Source organism: Nerophis lumbriciformis, linkage group LG28 (assembly GCF_033978685.3).
Source record: "Nerophis lumbriciformis linkage group LG28, RoL_Nlum_v2.1, whole genome shotgun sequence".
NCBI lineage: Eukaryota > Metazoa > Chordata > Actinopteri > Syngnathiformes > Syngnathidae > Nerophis > Nerophis lumbriciformis.
Window position 1 is genome coordinate 9,866,881 of NC_084575.2, and position 25,478 is coordinate 9,892,358.

The 25,478-nt window shown below is 40.9% G+C and overlaps 1 protein-coding gene across 2 annotated transcripts in view; it reads right to left on the reverse strand.

Annotated features, from left to right (window-relative positions):
- LOC133570836 (receptor-type tyrosine-protein phosphatase gamma-like) overlaps positions 1 to 25,478 on the reverse strand; it is a 519,637-nt gene that overhangs the window by 244,996 nt on the left and 249,163 nt on the right. For both annotated transcript variants that reach the window (XM_061923573.1, XM_061923574.1), the window contains exon 3: positions 6,026 to 6,205. In XM_061923573.1, coding sequence (XP_061779557.1) covers positions 6,026 to 6,205 — 180 coding nt within the window. The remainder of the gene's footprint in view (positions 1 to 6,025; positions 6,206 to 25,478) is intronic.

Consider the following 25,478-nt stretch of genomic DNA (forward strand, 5'->3'; position numbering starts at 1 on the left):
AAAGGCGCCTTATAAATAAAATGTATTATCATTATCATTATTATTTTTCAAACTATAAAGCGCACTTAAAATCCTTTTATTTTCCTACCCGGTGCGCCTGATGTACAGATTAATTCTTGTTGTGCTTACAGACCTTGAAGCAATTGTATTTGTTACATGGTGTAATGATAAGTGTGACCGGTAAAGGGCAGTCATGCATAAGAGATAGGTGTGGACTTCAAGAAGAAGCCTGTTTAATAAATTACATTAGCAAGCAAGCACAAAACGTTGATGTTTCATTGAGAATATAGAACATTACACGGCACTCAAAAATCTGTTAAAATCTTTCAGTATGTCTTCGGTAAGCTATGAAGCCACACTGCTTGATGGATTGTCAGCACATTATGGCTAGTGTACACGTGCTGTGCTTCAACACGCGAGTATTATTATGGTGTGTGTATAAGGACCCAAAAATGGCACCTATTAGGAGACATATTATTTGGCGTTTTGTTTCGACCTATTATGCAAAACCAAATTTTCTTACCTATTGGTTCCTACTGTTGTGTATTTTAAATCTGCATAAGTCCCGAAGATTTGTGTGCGTCCGCCAATGTAGTCCGATGTCGTAGCGGCGTAGTAAATAAGCTCCTTCTTTTTTCTCTATCCTCAAATTGTGGGGCATTCATACGTACAGTTTTTACTTATATCTCTCAGCACTAAAAACTACCGGTACAACACAGATGGCGGGGAGACGATGCTGTCGAAGGTGGGCCACGTAAACAAGACAAAACGGTCCATCCTGAAGAGACGGTCAGAAAGCGGCAAGAAGATGGTCTTTAAAACATAATCTATGCAACATTTAGACCAAATAACCACCATTACCGTATTTTTCGGAGTATAAGTCGCACCTGCCGAAAATGCATAAAAAAGAAGGAAAAAAACATATATAAGTTGCACTAAACTATGAAAAAAATTGCGACTTATAGTCCGAAAAATACGGTACATGTTATGTAGACCACAACAAAGTGTTTTAAATGTAGAAAAAAGACAGGCATTTGCCTCATGTTGGTATTCGGACGGCGTGGCGAAGTTGGTAGAGTGGCCGTGCCAGCAATCGGAGTGTTGCTGGTTACTGGGGTTCAATCCCAACCTTCTACCATCCTAGTCATGTCCGTTGTGTCCTTGGGCAAGACACTTCACCCCTTGCTCCTGATGGCTGCTGGTTAGCGCCTTGCATGGTAGCTCCCGCCATCAGTGTGTGAATGTGTGTGTGAATGGGTGAATGTGGTAATACTGTCAAAAAGCGCTTTGAGTACCTTGAAGGTAGAAAAGCGCTATACAAGTATAACCCATTTGTCATTTACTCAGAATTCTGGCATTTGTGAATGCACATCACCCGCCGGTGCGCCTTGTGTATAAAAATAGAACTGAATAGACCCGCTCATTGGCAGTGCACTTTATAATCCGGTGCGTCCTACGGTCCAAAAATATGGTACTTTATTTCTGTATATTTACTTTTACAGTGTTTTGAAGCAAAAACTCCCAAAATGGAGACAACCTGTTATCTGTCTGCTGAGCTAGCTTAGAAGAGGCGTTAGCGGGAGCAGAACAGACTGCTTGTATCAAAGTTCTTATATTGGATATTTTGGATGAAGGCCAATGTATATTTTATTTATTTTTATTGATTGGATTGGGACAGCGCTAGTTTTGATTGCTGAAAGTCACACTCAAAAGTCAATAACTTTGAGTTCTGTTGTTAAAAAAAGGCCTAAAGTACTAGTAGAGTGCAAAATCAAGTTGCCTCTATATTGGAGATATTATCATATATACCGTATTTTTCGGACTATAAGTCGCAGTTTTTTTCATAGTTTGGACGGGCTCCAGTGCGATTTATATATGTTGTTTTCCTTCTTTATTGTGCATTTTCGGCAGGTGCGACTTATACTCCGAAAAATACGGTACCTGATTTATGACACCAAGGGATATCTGAAGTTTGCGAATAAATAGATATGATCAAAATAGTGTAAAACTCACAAAGATTCCTGAGCCATTTTGAGAGTTAATGAGGAAGCTTGTCACGTGATCTGAGAAATCCCATCTTCTTCAACAACAATGCTAATCAAGCAGACTTTGTGAGAGCCAAAAACGATTACTTTGGGAACAATTATCATTCAGAACTAGGGCTGGGGGATATGGCCTTTTATTAATATCTCAATATCTTTAGGCCATGTCACGATACACGATATATATCTCGATATTTTGCCATAGCCTTGAGGGTCCACACCTTCAGGTACCTTGGAGTCCACATCTCTAATGACTTCTCCTGGACAGTCAACACCACATCAATCATCAAGAAGGCTCAGCAGTGGCTACACTTCCTTAGAGTCCTCGGGAAGTACAACCTGAAGCCTGACCTGCTGCTGACCTTCTACCGCTCGTCCATCGAGAGCCTGCTGACCTACTGTATTACGGTATGGTACGGCAGCTGCACTGCAGCAGACAGGGAGAGGCTGCAAAGAGTGGTCAAGACGGCTCAGAAAATCATCGGCCGCCCTCTCCCCTCTCTGACGGACATCTACACCTCCCGCTGCCTCAACAAAGCCAGTGCCATCATCAAGGACAGCACCCACCCTGGCTCTGACCTGTTCCACCTGCTGCCCTCTGGGAAGCGCTACAGGTGCATTAAAACCAAAACAAACAGGCTAAAGAACAGCTTCTTCCCCAGGGCCATAACCATCCTGAACGGACTGCCCCATTGTCCCTCATAACTGCCTTCTCTTCGGTGCAATAACCCATTCCACCAACCACCCTGTTTTTGTTTTGTTTTTTTTCATGTATATATTCATTTTTTCTAGCATGCACACATCGCACTGTATGGAATGGCCTCAATCTTGTTACCTTGCGTAATGACAATAAAGCTGATTCTGATTCTGATTCTGAATGAACACTTGATGCATATAATCACAGCAGTATGATGATTCTATGTGTCTACATTAAAACATTCTTGTTCATACTGCATTAATACAGTATATGCTAATTTAAAACTTTCATGCAGAGAGGGAAATTAAAACTAAGTAAATTTACCAAAAGTGTATTTATTAAACAGTTATTAAGCAGTGGCACAAACATTCATGTCATTTCAAAACAGAAAGTGCAAGATTGTCAGAGACATTTATTGGTGCACTTTTGTGCATGATGTCACTAAGATGACATATCAAAACAACACTAAATTAAATAGCACTTTTTGTACAGAACGCCACTACAATAGTTAAAAACAAATAAAGTGCACTTTTGTGCATGATGTCACAAGATATTTCAATAACAATGAGCTGCATAATAGGAAATCAAATAGTGTATGTCCTTCGCTATGTGGTAGGTTACTGTGGACGTTATCTCCTTCTGTTGTTGACTATTTTTTTCATACGGCGTTGATTTGGAAATGGAAGACGCCAGGCTCAATTGGGTCAGTGCTGGTTACTTCGGCATTTTGTTGGGTGTGGCACCGGCCAGAGATGTTGACATGCGGAGTTTCAAGCACTTTACATTCTCTAGTGGGTGACTTTTCAAATGATTCTACAAATTAGTAGTGCTGCTACTTATTGTAGCAACGCTTTTGCCGCATACTTGACATATTACGGTTGTCTGTTCAACATCTGTCCGCTTGAAGCCAAAAACCACCGCCAGACGATGAACTCCGTGCTGTTTTTCTTGGGAATTAATTATTCTTCCTCCATTTGTTACTGTATTGGCACCTTCTCTCTCTCGTATTACCACTCGCACGGCTCCGCTTGCACCACCTGCCACTGCTAACTTTACCCATGCGGCTACCTCTCTGCTACGCGAGGGCGTATGACGTTGCACAGGCGTTGGCGATAATAATAAGAATATTACCGTATTTTCCGCACTATTAGCCGCACCTAAAAACCACAAATTTACTCAAAAGCTGACAGTGCGGCTTATAACCCGGTGCGCTTTATATATGGATTAATATTAAGATTCATTTTCATAAAATTTAGGTCTCGCAACTACGGTAAACAGCCGCCATCTTTTTTCCCCGTAGAAGAGGAAGCGCTTCTTCTTCTACGGTAAGCAACCGCCAAGGTAAGCACCCGCCCCCATAGAAGAGGAAGCGCTTCTTCTTCTACTGTAAGCAACCACCCGCCCCCGTAGAAGAAGAAGCGCGCGGATATTACGTTTCATTTCATTTGTGTGTTTACATCTGTAAAGACCACAAAATGGCTCCTATTAAGAGACACGCGTACAACGCAGAATTCAAACTCAAGGCAATAAGTCACGCAGTAGAACACGGAAATAGAGCAGCAGCAAGAGAATTGAACATAAATGGTGCGTAGGTAGAGGAAGCAACAAGATGACCTGCGCCACTAAGACAGGGAGACAGCGCCGGACGACATACGCCAACATCTGCCAGTGGATTGTAAATGCCTGGGCGGATATATCGGTCTCAACTGTGGTCCGAACTTTCCGGAAGGCAGGATTCACGGAACTGCTGGACAACAACAGCAACATTGACTCTGATGACTTCGACGAGACGGAGCCGGCCATTTTGGATGCCGTATTCGGCCAACTTTTTAATTCAGACACTGAAGAAGAATTCGAGGGATTTATGGATGAGGAATAATTTCAGAAAGTGAGCTTTAAATGTTTATTTTGTGTGTTGTGTGACATTAACGTTCGAGCAACGTTGAGTTATTGATGTTGCTATTGCTCTGCACTAATTTGAGTGTTACTATTTTTGTGATTGCACATTTGCACATTACATTTTGGGGGTGAACAGAGTTGTTAGAACGCTGGTTTGTAATATATTATTAAAGTTTGACTGACCTATCTGACTGTTTTTTTGACATTCCCTTTAGCGCAGCGTAGGCGCGGCTTATAACCCGGGGCGGCTTATAGGTGAACAAAGTTTTGAAATATGCCATTCATTGAAGGTGCGGCTAATAACCCGGGGCGGCTTATAGTGCGGAAAATACGGTACTCATATTTGGTTAATTTACAGGTCACAACATGTAAATTGAGCATTGTTGGGGGTTTCCAGATGTTTTAAGAGGGTACAATGAGCGCAATAGAGGACCCTCCATCTGTTGACTCAGTTCTTGGCTATTTATTAACGATTTTGAATGCATAAAAAAGCCAAGCACATGTGTTCTTGTCATACATAAAGATTGTGAATGACAAACAGCACATCTCTTTCCAATGTTTGCGTACTTCTAATATGACTGATCTGAAAATATGGTCAGAGTGCAGAAGCGATACTACAGTGATGTAGAATCTACGGAAATTGCCGTAGATATACATGCACCTGGGGATAGGTTGATTGGCAACACTAAATTGACCCTAGTGTGTGAATGTGAGTGTGAATGTTGTCTGTCTATCTGTGTTGGCCCTGTGATGAGTTGGCGACTTGTCCAGGGTGTACTTCGCCTTCCGCCCGAATGCAGCTGAGATAGGCTCCAGCACCCCCCGCAACCCCAAAAGAGACAAGCGGTAGAAAAATGGATGGATGGATTTGGATCAGAATATTCAAAATGGCCGAGTGAATTTGTGGCATTTTGTGATGTTTAGATGGTATTTTCACATACTTTGCAGATTGTAAATATAATTGAATATGGTTCAATGGCTACAATGAAACATAATTAAGTATATAAAGTCAACTTGTTTTTCCACTCTACTGGTAATTTAAAACATGAGCTAACATTGCACAACACCTTTTACCCTTTGACACTCAACACTGAGTTTTGCATCATTGCCAGTTATGCAAAGCTGACGATGGCTTCATGTAGTTGCATCTTAATGCCGCAGATACTTTGATCATTGATTTAATCAGCTTTGTGAGGTAGAGAAACATTTAAAACCTCATGAGGACGGAAACATTGTCAAGGAAACAAAAGTTCAGAACATTCAGAGTGAAGTTTGAGCATTTAATGAACAACTACTTTAAAACGTTGATGGTTAAGTTTGAATAAGTATTAGGCAGTATTGTATTGATGAGGACAATGGATTATGATTGAGACATGAAGGTGCTCACCTGTTTTTCCAGTGTTTTTCATGGTGGTCTGGTTGGAGGACGCAGTGTTGAACTTGTCCAGTTCCAGCTCCTGGTACTCTTCTGACACCAGAGCCTGTTCATCGGTGATGTCAACGGGTGATTGGTTCTTTGCAGCACATTCTGGGTATAACATGGACCACCCTCCAGGTCCATGACTTCCTAGAGAAACACAAACAAGAGCAGTGTATTAACAATATTGGTTGCTGCATAATGCAACATTTTAAAGAACATTCCTGCTTACAGGTTTCAATATGGCCTTAAATAAATATGTTTAATTGATGCAGATGCAGTGCCCTTCACCCTTCTGACAACATTCAACTCATGGTTACATTCCTCCAGGACCACTAAAAGAGAGCACAGAAGCATTCAGGAGTGAAGCAGCAAACTAGCAATCCACTTTAATCCTCTATCCTCTGCAGCCGCACTTTGACAAAGAAATAATCCTAAACCTTGATCTCTTCTTGGATACAACGAGCCGATGCAACAACAAAAGCTGAAAGATCAGGGAAACAAGGAAGCAATGTAACTTTTTCTGGGTTAAACCAATATTCTGTATGTCATTCCCTCCAGATTGAAATCAACTTTGCAGCTGAAGAAGACATGTGAGTTTTGCTTGACTAAAGCAGTTCAGATAAATCCTGCTAAGTATAAACAGACGTTGTCCTTGAGTCTGATCCAGGATTATTGGGGAATTATCAATTGTTTCGCAATCCCTGCATTGCCAGTTGTTCTCACACATAATAGCAATAATCACATTCTTGCCACTGAACATGAATGCAGCTTTGCAGCCAATCAATACAACACAAAGTATATTTTTACTGATTTGAAGATTAGGCTACCAACACCGGGCTTGCACAACTCATCGGGAGGCACTAGTCAAATTACCACATCCACACAAATATAAGACAACAACACAAATTTGAAACAATATTTCTAAGGCCAAATCCTGTTTTCAATATCAATTAAATACACTAACTGGTAGACATCATAAAACAATATTGGATTTTACTTTTCAACGGTTTGATGACGCTGCTTCACTAATCAGCATTATCTTCAAATCTCCTCTGTTGTTTACAAGATGATTGTCACACACACACTAGGTGTGGCGAAATGATTCTCTGCATTTGACCCATCACCCTTGATCACCCCCTGGTAGGTGAGGGGATCTAACGTGTGTTGCATCTTTCCAGGTTACTGGGGTGTGTGAAAGTGACAAAAAGAAAAGCTCTAAAAATATGCAATCAGCTGCTGCGCTGAATGCGAGCTAGCAGCTAGCGCCGCTAATCGCTAGTTGGCAACTATACTACTGTAGCACGCTAAACGCCATCTTAAATGTTATCATGAATACAAAAGACATTCCCCACTACAAAACAGTCTAAACTACCATACAAACATTACTCTCTGAGTAACTAAGATACTTACCGCATTTTTCGGACTATAAGTCGCAGTTTTTTTCATAGTGTGACTTATATATGTTTTTATCCTTCTTTATTATGCATTTTCGGCAGGTGCGACTTATACTCTGGTGCGACTTATACTCCGAAAAATACGGTAATTGTGTACACTGAACCTACAGACTGTACTCTCAGAGTTATACATTTACCAACACCTCTATTTGCGACCTTTTCGGCTTACAAACCTTTACATAGTGCCAAATATGCCTCTGCGTGCGATTAATGTCTCGGTGAACCAACGCTTCATTCAAGAATTAATTAATTTTACGTGCCACTTGAAGCCATCAGGGGCTGCCATTTTTATGACATCACTTCAGGTAAACGCGGGCACAGCCATTTTGAAGTGAAGTGAAAACCATTTCAGGTGACTACCTCTTGAAGCTCATCGAGAGAATGCCAAGAGTGTGCAAAAAAGTAATCAGAGCAAAGGGTGGCTATTTTGAAGAAACTAGAATATGAAACATGTTTTCAGACATTTCACCTTTTTTTGTTAAGTACATAACTCCACATGTGTTCACCCATAGTTTTGATGCCTTCAGTGACAATCTACAATGTAAATAATAAAGAAAACGCATTGAATGAGAAGCTGTGTCCAAACTTTTGGCCTGTCTATATATATATATATATATATATATATATACTGTCTGTATATATATATATATATACTGTCTGTATATATATATATATATATGTATATATATATATATATATACACGTTAGGTCAGGAAAAAACACAAAGGCTATTTCATCCCTACAAGCCTGTTTCGCAGGTTTCCCATGCTCTTCAGGGGGATTTTGCCAATGAAAATCCCCCTGAAGAGCAGGGAAACCTGGGCTTGTAGGTGTCACGTGGGGTTCGCAGCTCGCTGCGCGGGTGTTCTTCCAATGCAAAGAGACGGCTCCGGACAACAGCGTGAAGGTAGGAAGTGATTTATTTCTCATAAAACACTCACTACCACAAAACACAAAAATACAACCAAAAAAGGCAAGTGTGCCTAAAACATAAAAAGCTGCTAATTAACAAAAACTAGGACATGGACATGGAAACTTACTTTGTCAAAACGAGACCTGAACCGGAGTGACATAACGACAATGCAGGCAGGACGAGTGATGAACAAGGTATGCTTAAATAACAGTGACATGATTGGTGACAGGTGTGTGTGAGTCAAAACGTGAAACAGGTGCGTGACGTGACAGGTGAAAACTAATGGTTGCTATGGTGACCAGACGAGGGAGTGAAAAGACAGAAACTAAACAAAACATGACTTAAAACAAAACATGATAATACAGACATGACAGTAGGAATGAAATAGCCTCTGTGTTTTTTCCTGACCAAACGTATATTCCGCTCTACCCCGGTATTGAGCACTGTATAATGGATAAACCACAGAAACCTCGACTACATATATATATATATATATATATATATATATATATATATATATATATATACACATATATATATATATATATATACACATATATATATATACACATATATATATATATATATATATATATACACATATATATATATACACATATATATATATATATATATATATATATATATATATATATATATATATATATATATATATATATATATATGCCAAATTTTCAAAGAGAACGGCCTACGGATCACGATTGAAGCCAACAAGCAAACCGTCAACTTTCTTGACGTCACTTTCAACCTGAGAAATAACAGCTACCAACCATTCACGAAACCCAACACAACACTCCAATACGTGCACCATGACAGCAACCATCCACCCACCACCACGAAAAGAATACCTACCGGAATCAATAAAAGGCTATCGATGCTGTCATCTAGCAAAGCTGAATTTGACCAAGCAACCCCCCCGTACCAAAAAGCCCTTGATGAAAGCGGATACAATTTCACCCTCACCTATGAACCCACGCCAGGAAACCAGCCAAAAAAGAACAGAAAACGAAACGGCATCATCTGGTACAACCCCCCATACAGCAAAAACGTCTCAACGAACATTGGACACAAATTCCTCAACCTGATTGACAAACACTTTCCCAAAGACAACAACCTAAGAAAAGTATTCAACAAGAACAACATCAAATTGAGCTACAGCTGCATGAACAATATACGACAAATCATCTCAAACCACAACAAAACAATTGCAAATGAGCCGTCGACCCCCAGTCAGAACGACTCCAAAACCAACAAAGCATGTAACTGTCGAAAGAAACCTGATTGCCCCCTCAACGGGGGATGCTTACAAACATCAGTTGTCTACCAATCTAAGGTAATACGCAAGGACATTAACACATCCGACACATATGTAGGATTAACCGAGGGTGAATTCAAAACCAGATGGAACAACCACAAGGCTTCTTTCAGGAACAAAAACCTGCGAAATACCACAGAACTCAGCAAACACATTTGGGACCTCAAAGACAATAATGTTGAATATTCAATAACATGGCAAATTCTTGCATCCAGCACACCTTACAATAGTGGTAATAAAAGATGCAACCTATGCTTGAAAGAGAAACTGTTTATTATTTACCGTCCAGACCTGTCATCCCTCAACAAGCGCAGCGAAATTGTAACAACATGCCGCCATAGACGGAAACACCTCCTAGGTAACACATGAGCCAATCACCACGCCCCTAGGCCAGCCTGTACCCACCCACTCTGTGCCCTATATAAACCATGGTATGCGAATGCTCCCATTAAAATCTCCTGACGATTGAGGGTACCCCCCTCATGAAACAGGCCTGTAGAGATGAAATAGTCTTGTGATTTTTTTTCCCACACATACATATATATATATATATATATATATATATATATATATATATATTTATGTATATTAGGGGTGCAACAATACACATTCGTATTGAACTGTTCGATACAATTGTCTCCGTTCGGTTCATCAACTTCTGACGATACGCTCTGTGCTGAAAGCTCAGTGGATGTGTGCTCGACTATGCAGCCTAAGTTGCGCATCCCACTTTCATTCAGACCAAAACAACCCGTCAATCGCGATCGACCACTCGATCTTTGAGACCCTAACAGTTGATCGCGAAAATAATACAAATAAAAAAAGTATTAATATGACATCAGTGACATCCTCACCTGGAGAATGACAAACAGGCCCGCAAACAGGCACTGTTTTGTGTTGATTTATTGTGCATACAAAACAAAACATTGACATGTGGAAAGGCAGCAATATATGACAAAACAAGGCGGCAGATAAAGGACTTCCCCATTTACCCCTTCTTTTAGCACACGGGAAAATCTGCCACGTGAACAGCTGATTTTCCGGTGGTGACGTGAAAAACATGTGACTCGAGTCCCATATGAGACCAAAACAAATATACTACGATACTAAGACTATAGTGGCCATAAACAGTTAGCTTCTACCGTAGGGGTGCCCAAAGTGCGACACAGGGGCCATCTGTGGCCCGTGACATGATTGTCATTGGCCCTCGGCACATTAGAAAACAAAAACAAAAAACACGTGCAAAAATTGGGAAAACAGCAAGAAGCACTATGAGAAAAAGCCAAAGTGTTGACATCAACCAATAACGACGACACAAATCTTTCTCTTTAAAAAAATATAACATATACATATATATATATATATATATATATATATATATATATATGTATATATATATATATATATATATATATATATATATATATATACATATACATATACAGACACCAACACCAGGGAAGTTGGCCCGTTGAGTAAATTGTAAATAAAAACAGAATACAATGATTTGCAAATCCTTTTCAACCTATATTAAGTTGAATAGACTGCAAAGACAATATACTTACAGTTCGAACTGGAAAACTGTGTTATTTATTGCAAATATTAGCTGATTTGGAATTTGATGCCTGCAACATGTTTCAAAAAAGCTGGCAGAAGTGGCAAAAAAGACTGAGAAAGTTGAAGAATGCTCATCAAACATTTATTTGGAACATCCCACAGGTGAACAGGCTAATTGGGAACAGGTGGGTGCCATGATTGGGTATAAAAGCAGCTTCCGTGAAATGCTCAGTCATTCACAAACAAGGATGGGGCGAGGGTCACCACTTTGTGAACACATGAGTGAGCAAATTGTTGAACAATTTAAGAACAACATTTCTCAACGAGCTATTGCAAGGAATTCAGGGATTTCCCCATCTAAGGTCTATAATATCATCAAAAGGTTCAGAGTGCATGTAACATTGAATGCCCGTGACCTAGGATCCCTCAGGCGGTACTGCATCAAAAACCGACATTAGTGTGTAAAGGATATCACCATATGGGCTCAGGAACACTTCAGAAAACCACTGTCAGTAACTACAGTTTGTCGCTACATATGCAAAGCAAAAGCCATTTATCAACAACACCCAGAAACGCCGCAGGCTTCGCTGGGCCCGAGCTCATCTAAGATGGACTGATGCAAAGTGGAAAAGTGTTCTGTAGTCTGACGAGTCCACATTTCAAATTGTTTTTGGAAACTGTGGACGTTGTGTCCTCCGGAACAAAGAGGAAAAGAACCACCCAGATTGTTCTTGGCGCAAAGTTGAAAAGCCAGCATCTGTGATGGTATGGGGGTGTATTAGTGCCCAAGTCATGGGTAACTTACACATGAAGGCACCATTAATGCTGAAAGGTACATACAGTTTTTGGAGCAACATATGTTGCCATCCAAGCAACGTTATCATGGACGCCCCTGCTTATTTCAGCAAGACAATGCCAAGCCACGTGTTACAACAGTGTGGCTTCATAATAAAAGAGTGCAGGTACTAGACTGGCCTGCCTGTTGTGCAGACCTGTCTCCCATTGAAAATGAGTTGCGCATTATAAAGCCTAAAATACCACAACGGAGACCCCCGGACTGTTGAACAACTTAAGCTGTACATCAAGCAAGAATGGGAAATAATTCCACCTGAAAAGCTTCAAAAGTTGGTCTCCTCGGTTCCCAAATGTTTATTGAGTGTTGTTAAAAGGAAAGGTCATGTAACACAGTGGTAAAAATGCCCCTCTGCCAATTTTTTTGCAATGTGTTGCTGTCATTAAATTCTAAGTTAATGATTATTTGCAAACAAAAAATTTTTTTTCAGTTCAAACAATAAGTATATTGTCTTTGCAGTCTATTCAATTGAATATAAGTTGAAAAGGATTTGCAAATCTTTGTATTCTGTTTTTATTTCCGAATTACACAACGTGCCAACTTCACTGGTTTTGGGTTTTGTACATATGCATTGACGCAGGTGTAGATATATTTTTGTTTTTTGGCTGAGACCAGGGATCTTAAGCTTGAAAAGTTTGGTGACCACTGCATTAGCACATGATTCAAAGAGGGCATAATAAATCAATCGGGCAATTGCTACTTTTATTGCTGTCGAAATGCGACCGTTACAAGATTCCTTCACAATGTTCTCATTCATCAGGTACCGTATTTTCCGCACTATAAGGCGCACCGGATTATTAGCCGCACCTTCAATGAATGGCATATTTCATAACTTTGTCCACCAATAAGCCGCCCCGGACTATAAGCCGCGCCTACGCTGCGCTAAAGGGAATGTCAAAAAAACAGTCAGATAGGTCAGTCAAACTTTAATAATATATTAAAAACCAGCGTTCTAACAACTCTGTTCACTCCCAAAATGTACGCAAATGTGCAATCACAAACATAGTAAAATTCAAAATAGTGCAGAGCAATAGCAACATAATGTTGCTCGAACGTTAATGTCACAACACACAAAATAAACATAGCGCTCACTTTCTGAAGTTATTCTTCATTCGTAAATCCTTCGAATTCTTCGTCTTCGGTGTCCGAAGTGAAAAGTTGGGCAAATGTGGGATCCAAAATGGCCGGTTCCGTCTCGTCGAAGTCATCGGAGTCAGTGTCACTGTTCAGCAGTTCTGTGAATCCTGCCTTCCGGAAAGCTCGGACCACAGTTGTGACCGAAATATCTGCCCAGGCATTTACGATCCACTGGCAGATGTTGGCGTCGTCTGGCGCTGCCTCCCTGTCTTAGTGAATGTGTGTTCGCCTTCTGTCATCCATTGTTCCCACGCAGTTAGCAGTCTAGCTTCGAATGCCCTGTTGACACCAATATCTAGCGGCTGGAGGTCTTTTGTCAATCCACCCGGAATGACGGCGAGTATTGAATTAAGCGCGTAAGTGTGTCTCTTAATGTGATGTTATGAGCTAGCAAATATAACAACTACACTACCCAGCATGCAACGATAGTTACGAGCATGCGCGGTAGCCCTGAGAAGCGTTGTATGCTGGGAGTTAGAATGTGGTTATGAGCACGCTGTGAGTAAACGTTGAGAACTCAGTTAACACGCCTCGTCTGCATTATTTATAATTAGACAGACAACACACTTAATAGGAGCCATTTTGGGGTCTTTACATAAACACACAAATGGAAATGAAACGTCACATATCCCAGCATGCACCGCGCGCTTCTTCTTCTTCCGGGGGCGGGTGGTTGCTTACAGTACAAGAAGAAGCGCTTCCTGTTCTATGGGGGCGGGTGCTTACCTTGGCGGTTGCTTGCGTAGAAGAAGAAGTGCTTCCTGCTCTACCGGGAAAAAAGATGGCGGCTGTTTACCGAAGTTGCGAGAACGAAACTTTATGAAAATGAATCTTAATATTTATCCATATATAAAGCGCACCGGGTAAAAAGCCGCACTGTCAGCTTTTGAGTAAATTTGTGGTTTTTAGGTGCGGCTAATGGTGCGGAAAATACGGTAACTGTATTCCCAGAGCCTTCAAGCGATCACAACTGGACTGTTCTGTTTGTCCTAGAGTACATTTGTCCTCTCATCCAAGCAGCTTCATGAGTTCATGCTCATAGACGTAGATTTGTCAGAGCGGTGAATTGATGAAGCCTGCTTGGATGAGAGGACAAACATCTTCTATGACAAATTGAACAGTCCAGTTGCGAGTGATTGAATGTGCTTAGAATTTTTTAAGTGTAATAAATGACACTTCTTGTCTGCTGTTTAAAAAAGAAGTCTACTATTATACTACTAATTGCAACATTATTCTGATCAATACAACACTTCCATGGAAAGAGGAGCTCAGGCATTTATGAAAACATTCAAATCAAATCAAATCAAATCAACTTTATTTATAAAGCACATTTAAAATTTACCACAGGGGTAGCCAAAGTGCTGTACAATGAGCAGGATAAAAGATAAAACGAGTACCGAGCAAACACAACACAACACAAACAGAACATGATAAAAAATAAATAATTAAAATAGAATTAATAAAAACATAAAAACATAAAAACAGGATCACAGCAGGTGTATTATGGGGCGCCATTGCAGGATGGATATCACTCAGTGTTAAAAGCCATGGAATAAAAGTATGTTTTTAAGAGAGATTTAAAAACAGGAAGAGAGGAGGCTTGTCTAACACTCAGGGGTAGGTCGTTCCAGAGCTTGGGAGCAGCAACGGCGAAAGCTCTGTCACCTCTAAGCTTCAGCCTTGTGTCAGGGACCGTCAACAGCAGCTGATCGGCTGATCTTAAGGATCGGGTGGGGCAGTAAGGCTGAAGGAGGTCGGAGAGATAGGTTGGCGCGAGGTTGTTTAGACATTTAAAAACAAATAAAAGGAGTTTAAAATGTATTCGGTAACGCACAGGGAGCCAGTGAAGAGACGCTAAAATAGGGGTGATGTGCTCACGTCTGCGGGTCTGTGTTAGCAGACGAGCAGCAGAGTTCTGTACGAGCTGCAGGCGGGCGAGGGAGGCCTGGCTAATGCCAACATACAGGGCATTACAGTAATCAAGACGAGTCGAGATAAAAGCGTGGATTAATTTCTCAAGATCATGTCTTGATAAAAGCGGTTTCACTTTCGCTATTTGGCGTAATTGATAAAAGCTTTTTTGAACGACGCTGCTGATTTGTTTTTCGAATTTAAAATCTGAGTCAAACTTTACCCCCAGGTTTGTGACAGAGTCGCTGAGATACGGGGTCAGAGTGCCGAGGTCAACGTTGGGGGAGGGAGAGCGACTTGGACCGAACAACATAACTTCTGTTTTGTCTTCATTTAGGCTCAGGAAGTTAGCTGAAAGCCAGACTTTGATGTCGTGCAGGCAGTCAATAAGACTTTGAACCGTGTTATTCTGTGCCATGGGAAAATAAATCTGGCAATCATCGGCATAAAAATGAAATGCAATACTGTACTTCCTAAAAATAGAACCAAGGGGGAGAAGGTAAAGCGCAAATAAAATTGGGGCAAGGATTGAACCCTGGGGGACCCCATGTGGTAAAGGAGCTGTGGACGACATAAAACTGTCTACTTTTACACAAAAACTCCTGTCGGTTAGGTACGACCGGAACCAGTTGAGGGCGGCGCCCTTAATGCCCACACAGTTCTCAAGACGAGTGATTAAGGTGGCGTGGTCGACGGTGTCGAATGCAGCAGACAGATCTAAAAGCACCAGGACAACATATTTACCAGAATCAGTGGACAGGAGGATATCGTTAAAAACTTTTAGAAGCGCTGACTCTGTGCTGTGGAGGGCTTTAAAACCGGACTGGAACAGCTCAGTGATACCATTATCCTCTAAGAAGGGCAGCAACTGACTGTAGACAACCTTCTCTAATATTTTGGAAATGTATGGAAGATTAGAGATAGGTCTGAAGTTAGAGAGGAGAGAGGGGTCGAGGCTGGGTTTTTTAAGTAGAGGTCGTACCACTGCATGTTTAAACTCTACTGGAACTATTCCAGAAGAGAGGCTACTATTGATAATGTTAAGGACACTTGATCCAATAGTAGCAAGTACCTCCTTAAACAGGCGAGGTGGGAGGGCATCTGCAGGAGAACCAGAGGGCTTCATATGACTAACTGTGTCACTTAAAAAAGAAAAGGACACCGGCTCAAACTGATGGAAAACAGAAGAGAAATGCAGGGGAACAGAAGGGTCATATGAAGGCTGAGATAGACTGGCTCTAGTTGACACAATTTTGTCAGTGAAAAAATGGAGACAATTTTCACAGAATTCAAAAGAAGCATCAAAACCAGCAGATTTGGGAGCATCAATGACAGTGTTAATAGTTTTAAACAGAACTCTGGGGTTGTTACAGTTAGAAGATATAATCTGAGATAGATATATATTCATTTCTGCTTTTACAGTCATCTGAAAGGAAAACAGGCTTTCTTTAAAAATGGCAAAGGACACATGCAGCCTGTCTTTTTTCCATTTTCTCTCTGCTCTTCTACATACGCGCCTGGCAGCCCGAGTGACGTCATTCAACCAGGGTTGAGGCTAGGGATGGGCGATACCACACTTTTAGGATTCGATACGATACCGATACTTTTTCTTGCATTTTCACCGATACCGATACCGATACCAATACCATTAATTTCTTATTGCAATTTTTGTCAGTCAAAAATATTATTACTATTGTTATTATTTAAGACAACTCACAAGACAAATACAGAACATTTATACCACATTTATTATGGTCAATATATAATAAAAGTAAAATTAAAATAAATAACATAAATATGAAAAATAAATTAAATATAAACAAAAATATACACATTTTCACTTTTCTTATTTCTCAAAAAAAAAGTATTGGTAGAAAAACCTTAAAAAAACAATTATTCATAACAATGTTATGTTTCAAACCTCTTTGTGGAAGTAAACTTATAACACTTCTCTGAAGCAAAGTCAATAATTTCCTTATCACAATAAACTAGGATTTCCTTGTCCTATAAACCTGCATACGCAAGACAGTTCCCTGAGAAAATGAACTTGAAAAAATGTCTGACACCATCACACCTTTAGTGTGCTCGAGATATGTCGTCAAACGTCACACTTTACTGAAGTCTCAGATTGCTGTTCAGGAAAAGTAACATGTTCACGTTTTCTGCTTTGATACGATTACGCCTCTGGCTGATTATTTCTCCGGCCTTAGAGAAGAGTCTCTCTGCTGGAACAGACGTTGCAATAGTTCCAAGGTATTTTTTCGCAACTTTGTTCAGCATTGGGAATGTGGTTTCATTTTTTTTCCACCAAACCAAAGGGTCCTCACTCCTTGGGATCACCTTTTCCTCCATGTATCTTCTCATTTCAACATACGCATCTGTGTTTGCTGTGCGATTGCTCTGAAAAGCCAGAACACGACTGTCAAACTCCTGCCATATTCCCTTGGATGATGAGCACTCAGCAGGTGACTCTTGTGTCACAGTTGATGCAGTCGCGGCGGCCTCATGTCTCGTTGACTGTGTTTCAGCGCAGGCCAGGGCTTGCATTTCTGTGATGATCCGTGATTTAATCATCTCCACATTTGCAGAATCACTGAACACAATGTTTCTGAAGCGAATGTCCAAAAAGGTGCTGGCTGCAAGAGTGTGGTTGTGTTCAATGTTTTGGAACCTTCGCTTGCATTGTGCAGCAAGTTGTGAAGCCAGACTGTTACCCTGGTCAGCAGATGTGGTTACTTTCTGGAGAAGAAGACAGACCAGAGGTATGACTTTGGAAATCGTGACATACTGCTCTGCTGAAACCTCCTTGGTGGCCTCTTCAAAAGGCCTGAGGACATCACTGGCCTGCCTGATGTGGGACCATTCTTCATCACATAGGCACATGTTGTTTCTCCCGAGAAGACAAAGTGTTGTTGTGATGGCTTGTTGTTGCTCATACAGTCTGTCAATCATGTACAACACAGAGTTCCATCTAGTATCCACTGATTGGATTAGTTTATGCTGTGGTAAATTCAACTGATTTTGTACTTCTTTTAGCTTGTCAGTTGCTCTGGTGCTGTGATGGAAGAACCGAACAATGGCAATACATTTCTCCAAGCTGGACTCAAGACTTATGTCAGCCTTAATGGAGTCCTTCACAATGAGGTTGAGTGTGTGAGAAAAACAAGGAATATGTTTCCAACAAGTTTTACGCACAGCAGAGACCATATTGGCTCCATTGTCTGTAACAACCGCATGAACCTTACTGGTGATGCCCCATTCATCAGTTGTTTTTTTGAGGAGTTCAGATATATTGTCTGCTGTGTGCTGCACAGCTACATGGATTGTTGCAAGATTGCAAGACTGCATCTGCCAGTCTTTGTCAATAAAATGTCCTGACAGAGTCAAATAACCTTCAGTGGTTCTTGCAGTCCACATGTCGGTTGTTAAAACCACACTGCTTGCTGATTGCATGGAGTCCTTTACTGTTTTTTGTGCATGCTCGTACAGTTTGGGAATTTCACCTGTCATCATGGATTTCCGACTAGGGATCTGGTATCGAGGATCTACCACCTTCATAAAATGCCGGAAACCTTGGTCCTCTACTATTGAAATGGGTTGCAAGTCCTTCACAATCATTTTGGCAAGGCTTGTTGTGATCTCACGTGCTCTTTGAGACTCATCTGAAAAGAATAACATTTTCATGTCACAATAAGGAAGATAAAATGTATTTGTTATAAAAGATATTAAGGATTTAATTAGATATTAGGGTTTTCCAATTAACTGTCAAATCCGAATCGCAAGAAGCTGCAGTTATTTTTTAAAGTTTGTGATATAATTAGAAATTAATGAAATATGAAATAGGCTAATGTTTTCGAAATGTAAGAAATCATGTTACAGATTAAAACCAAAATCAATTCAATCATATATTTCAAGATTTTCTTGGAAAAAAATAAAACTGTAATGCAAAGATGAAGAATCTCCACATTTTATCTCTTTCTTATCTTGTACTCAAGCAATTTTCAACTAACAGTAAATTCCCCTGTGTGGAAATTATTTGAATTTAGGATAATAATTTAAACAAAAATATTCAGTAAACATTACTAAAAAACAAAAAAAAACAATGCCTGTTTTAAGTCAACAATTGGACAACACTGGATATAATTTCCCCCTTCACCTGAAGTGTCTGTTATTAGTAGATTGTGATCGGAATATTTATAGACTTTATCACTACACTGTCAAAGGTCGGACGCTAACTGTCTGTAGGCTACCTGGATACACTTGGCTTTTTTGCAGACTTTCGTGCAGGGTCTTCTGCCGGGCTGCGGGTGGCGGTGCAGGTTCTTTAACAGCAGCGTGAGCCTGTCTTTTTACCAGCTCGCTGTGGCTCTCGGGATGTGTGGTCTTCATATGTTTGAATAAATTGCTGGTGTTGCTGCTGTGTGGCACTTGTTTGTCACACAGTTCGCACCGCGCCGTGGCTTTGTCGACTGGTGAAAAATAACACCATACCACGCTTCTTTTCTTGTCTGCCATTATCGCGTCTCTGGCGTTTCCTTTCCTCCGGCTCCCGCATCCGTGGCCGTGCTGACCTCCTGGCCTGGCTGCATCGCTGTCGGCTGGCTGTGTGTGTGTTGCACGTTGACGACGCTCATTCGCTGTCTCCTGTGACGTGACTGGGCCAGCTCTATACTCTGCCAGGTACAGGGGTGTCCCAGCACATAGTAAGTTAAGTAAGTAATCAAAAACATCTGAAAGTGATGCTTGCACCCCCCACACGCCGTTTTTTGGTTTATATCGATACTTTTTTCAGAAAAGTGATGCCAAATGAGTAGCGTGTGAGTATCGATATATCGATACCACAGGATCGATACGCACATCCCTAGTTGAGGCGTGGTTTTAGCGCGGCGGCATTTGAAAGGCGCGATCGTGTCCAGTGTTTGTGAACAGATAGAGTTGAACCCAGAAACCAACTCTTCAGTATTCAGACACACAGATGCTGCAGAATTATCATCACAAAGAGTCGAAAAAATAGAGGAGAACCGAGCAGGAGACGAAGAATTAAACATGCGAGAGCGTTGGGGCGGTGCGCACAATTTAACTGGACACTGCGTGGCAATATCAAACAGGATCGGCATGTGATCAGAGAACACAGCGTCGCAAATGTCCAAATTAAAAACACACAAACCATACGAGAGCACTAAATCGAGTGTATGCCCGCGTTCATGTGTAGAACCACACACAGACTGTACAAAGTTAAATGAGTCGATTATATTCAGGAAGCTCCTGGAAAGCGGCTCATCTGGGCAGCAGGTGTGAATATTAAAATCACCCACAATAAGGACACGATCATATTTGGGCAGGATTTCAGCCAGAAATTCAGAAAAGTCAGTTATAAAGTCTTTGTGGTACTTGGGTGGTCGATAGATGACGGCACACAGGACGACATCAGAAAGACCCAGTTCAAACATGCACAGTTCGAAGCTTGAAAAGGAGGATTGTAGGCGGATCTGACGGCATTTAAAGTCATTTTTAAAAACGACTGCTAATCCTCCTCCTTTTCGACCGGACGGCCGTGGGGAATTAAAGTAGGAACACTCCGAAGGCAGAAGTTCATTAAGAGGGGCGGACTCACCGGCTCTCAGCCATGTCTCCGTCACACAGAGGAAGTCCAGTCCGCGGGAAGTGAAGAAATCCTTCAGGATAAAAGTTTTGTTTGTCAAAGATCTTGCGTTCACAAGACCGAACCTGGCGGGGGCCAGCACGTCCAAGGCCGCAATTAATCCGGGTGGGGCCCGACACACAGCCCGCAGGTGGCGGTGATCCACCCCGCGCCTCCGGGGGCGGGGACAGCAGGAGCGACGACGGCAAGCTTCTTCCTCCAAACCAACGATAGGAACCAGCCAGGAGCCGATCGGATCGAGCGAGCGTGGGTGCAGGAGGAGACCGGATACCGCACCATTCATCCTTCGGGGAGCCACGGGAAGCCGGGCCAGGAGTGCCCTAACTTTCACCAGCTGGCCGCCACGTTTACCGCGGCGCCGGAGACGCTTCCGCCGGGGGAGAGGAGCCAGGGGGCGGGAAAGGAAGGCAGGAATCCGGCCAGGTGAAAAAGCTGACTGGGACGTCGAAAAACCAACGTCGAAGTTGATCATATCAGTGGGAGAGGGGCAAAGATCCAACAGTGTTTGGCGGTCATACACAAGCAGTGAGCTGACAGAGACGAAAATAGACGCAAAAAACACAAAAACGAACAGAGCTGACAGCGAGAGACGGCAGGCCAAAGCACATACTGGCGCCATCTTGCATCGGGGCGTGGTCATCTCACAACACTTTCATTCCAACATATTATTTTATAAAACAACATTTGAATAATTGCTTGGTTAGTTTTCCTATGATCCTTTAAGGAACTTTAAATACAAGTAATATTCTGTTAAATGCAGTACTTTGCTTAGGCATGCAAATATATTTCACACATTCTATTCATATTCTGCTGTCTTATATTCAGGATTATAGTTCTTTTGTATACAGTAAAAAGAGTGTTTTCAGTTTAGCGAACAAATCCATTAGACTATATTGAAATGTATTCAACAATACCATATTTCGTGCTGTGGGTCATAGTTTGGGTGTAAAAGTAGAGCGACCAAATGAATGCAGCCTGCATTAGAAAGAAGGATTACATTTGTTATTCATGGATCGGTAGGAAATAACATTACCTGGAGCAGTACAGCAATTTTCCCTTATCTCCCGTATTTATTAAGGCTACAATATCCCATTCCAATTTCATGCCAACACTGTAGAACGCTGCAGAGTGGAGTTACTGAAAACAGAATGATTGTTTATTAAAATAACGATTGACGATGGTCAAAGACTTGAGCAGCAGAATAGATTTTGATAAGTTGAGAAGAAAACAGCAGCTGAGATCATTATTCATGCGTTCGTTACGTCTCGTCTCGACTACTGTAACGTATTATTTTCGGGTCTCCCTATGTCTAGCATTAAAAAATTACAGTTGGTACAAAATGCGGCTGCTAGACTTTTGACAAGAACAAGAAAGTTTGATCATATTACGCCTATACTGGCTCACCTGCACTGGCTTCCTGTGCACTTAAGAAGTGACTTTAAGGTTTTACTACTTACGTATAAAATACTACACGGTCTAGCTCCGTCCTATCTTGTCGATTGCATTGTACCATATGTCCCGGCAAAAAATCTGCGTTCAAAGAACTCCGGCTTATTAGTGATTCCCAGAGCCCAAAAAAAGTCTGCGGGCTATAGAGCGTTTTCTATTCGGGCTCCAGTACTATGGAATGCCCTCCCGGTAACAATTAGAGATGCTACCTCAGTAGAAGCATTTAAGTCCCATCTTAAAACTCATTTGTATACTCTAGCCTTTAAATAGCCCCCCTGTTAGACCAGTTGATCTGCCGTTTCTTTTCTTTTCTCCTCTGCTCCCCTTTTCCTTGAGGGGGGGGGGGGGCACAGGTCCGGTGGCCATGGATGAAGTGCTGGCTGTCCAGAGTCGGGACCCGGGGTGGACCGCTCGCCTGTGCATCGGCTGGGAACATCTCTACGCTGCTGACCCGTCTCCGCTCGGGATGGTGTCCTGCTGGCCCCACTATGGACTGGACTCTTACTATTATGTTGGATCCACTATGGACTGGACTCTCACAATATTATGTCAGACCCACTCGACATCCATTGCTTTCGGTCTCCCCTAGACGGGGGGGGGGGGGGTTACCCACATATGCGGTCCTCTCCAAGGTTTCTCATAGTCATTCACATCGACGTCCCACTGGGGTGAGTTTTTCCTTGCCCGTATGTGGGCTTTGTACCGAGGATGTCGTTGTGGCTTGTGCAGCCCTTTGAGACACTTGTGATTTAGGGCTATATAAATAAAGATTGATTGATTGATTGATTGCATTCACCAAACATGTCAACAAACTATCTTGTCCTTTTCACACCTTTAAGGCTAACAGCCAAGCAACATGATTGCAGTCATACAGTGCTGAAAATATTGTTGATAAAAGCAGATAACATACTATCTTTTCTCTGTGCCTAATACAAACTAAATATGCAGCCTTTACATTTACGCACTTTTTTTTCACCTTTGTACAGTATACCAGACAGACATATCTAAAAATAGATATGGTTCATTTGCATGCCAAAGAAGTGACAAATAAACAGGCCGATTTAAAATATTGTACACTCGTGAAAATGAAAAGAGTAAATGCAGGATCAAATTATAACTGATTACATATTTAATAAATAATAAATATTTGTTTAAACTCCCTTAAAGCCATTTGATGCCTGTGCACACTTACTAAATAAGACTTTACCATGAAATGTAATCATTTAAAACCTTCCTATTTTTACATATGGTATTTGTGTTGCTACTAATCTCAACTATACTTTCACTTGATTCTATCTTGATTAGATAGAATCAAGATAAATGAGATGTGCACTCAGTCCTGTTACCCTAACATAGTGATTCTCCAAATTTTCTTGTCATACCCGCCCTTTGGAAAAAAAAAAAGTTTACGCCCCTCACACCCGTTTTAAAATACGATTGAGAACGTGGTTGCTGGCACCAACACCTAAATGTCACATAGCTGAAAACATTGGGTATTCTTTTCTCACGCCGTAGGCAAATCATTTTCAAGTTTGTATTATTGTGACTGGTCTGCTTTAATAAAAGACAATTTTATAACAATAAGAAAATAAAAAAATCTTGCCAGATTTTGTATTTTGTAGAAATACAGAATTAGGTTTCCTGCTGTAGGAACACTTGCATTTAAAGGAGAAGAGGTACACTTTCATGTTTAGATACTAGTTTCACGCATTAAAAACACAAAATGTGGATTGTTAGGATCTTGGTTTGATTGTCAAATATGTTAAGTAATGTACACTGTGATATTTATACCTGAATAAATGCTTCGGATAGACTTAGACTTCCTTTTTATTGTCATTCAAATTTGAACTTTACAGCACAGATAAGAACGAAATTTCGTTACATAACCTCATGGTAGTGCAGGATAAAAAAGCAATAAGGTGCATAAATAAATGAATAAATATATATAAATAATATATATAATATATATTTTATAATAAATAAATATATATAAATATATAAATAGATTACTGTACAGATAAATATATTGCACCTTTTAACATGATATTCTGTACATTACATATTGTACAAGTTAATGATCATCATATCTTTGCATTACAATGTCTTAACCTACTCTATTTAATAATAAAATGTAATATTGAGCCTGCTAAACATTTTGGAATTGCGGACTATCAATAAAATAATAGACAATTTATTTCAATCTGCCAGAAAACATTTATTTAGGTAGAAATACCACAGATTACATTACGAAATATCTTTTTCTTTTCGTTATGGTAATTAGACCAGGTGTGACGCGTGGTGCTGTTATTGTGAAGCCAGAAGTATGTGATTATTATGAGAAGAGGTGTTTTGACTACGTGAAAGTCTCAGATAAAAGTAACTCTATATTTTCTGTCTACAGTGTTTTTTTCTGCTGAGCTTTTATTCCATCTTACTAAGATAGTTCGTGTAACAATCTACATTTTATGATATCAATGCGCTCAACTGTAATCCAAACACGGAAGTGAAGCTCCACCTCTCTGCAAGTTGCAAAGTGTGCCAGCAGGCAATTGCTACAGTGATGTCGCTTCAAGGCGATCAACGATAAAATAATATTTTTTTTGTCGGAGAAGACTCGCTATGACTTTGGACATGGGATTTCCATAATGTCCCTCTTTGTTTTTGCATTTCTGCTTGCGATTTTCCTGCCTGAGGCTCAAGAGTAGCTGAACGCCATTACATTTTCCCACTCTACCGAATGGACCGAGGATCAAAAAGGAGTCCAAATCCAGCGCTACATGCATTAACTGAGCTTTGATCGCCAAGAGTTACTCGTCCATAAGACAACACAACCACAAATACAAATGACTTCAAAAAGTCAGCATTTTCTATACTTAAATACTTTGTTGTATAGTCGCTATTAAAAGTCAGATTTTCCCGATTTATTTAGATTTTTTTTTAGAGTCCATAGGTCCATTTTTTGTACTCACCCCACTGCTGCTTCACTGTGACACTTATACATCGCTGTTGCCCCCTCAGGAGCGACAGAAGTACTGCATACATGAGCAACCCTACTTTGAATGGTTTATCAAGCCTATTTGGTTGATGTTCGGTGGGCCAAAATGAAAGCTATGACGGGCCGGATGTGCCCCGCGGGCCGCCAGTTGAA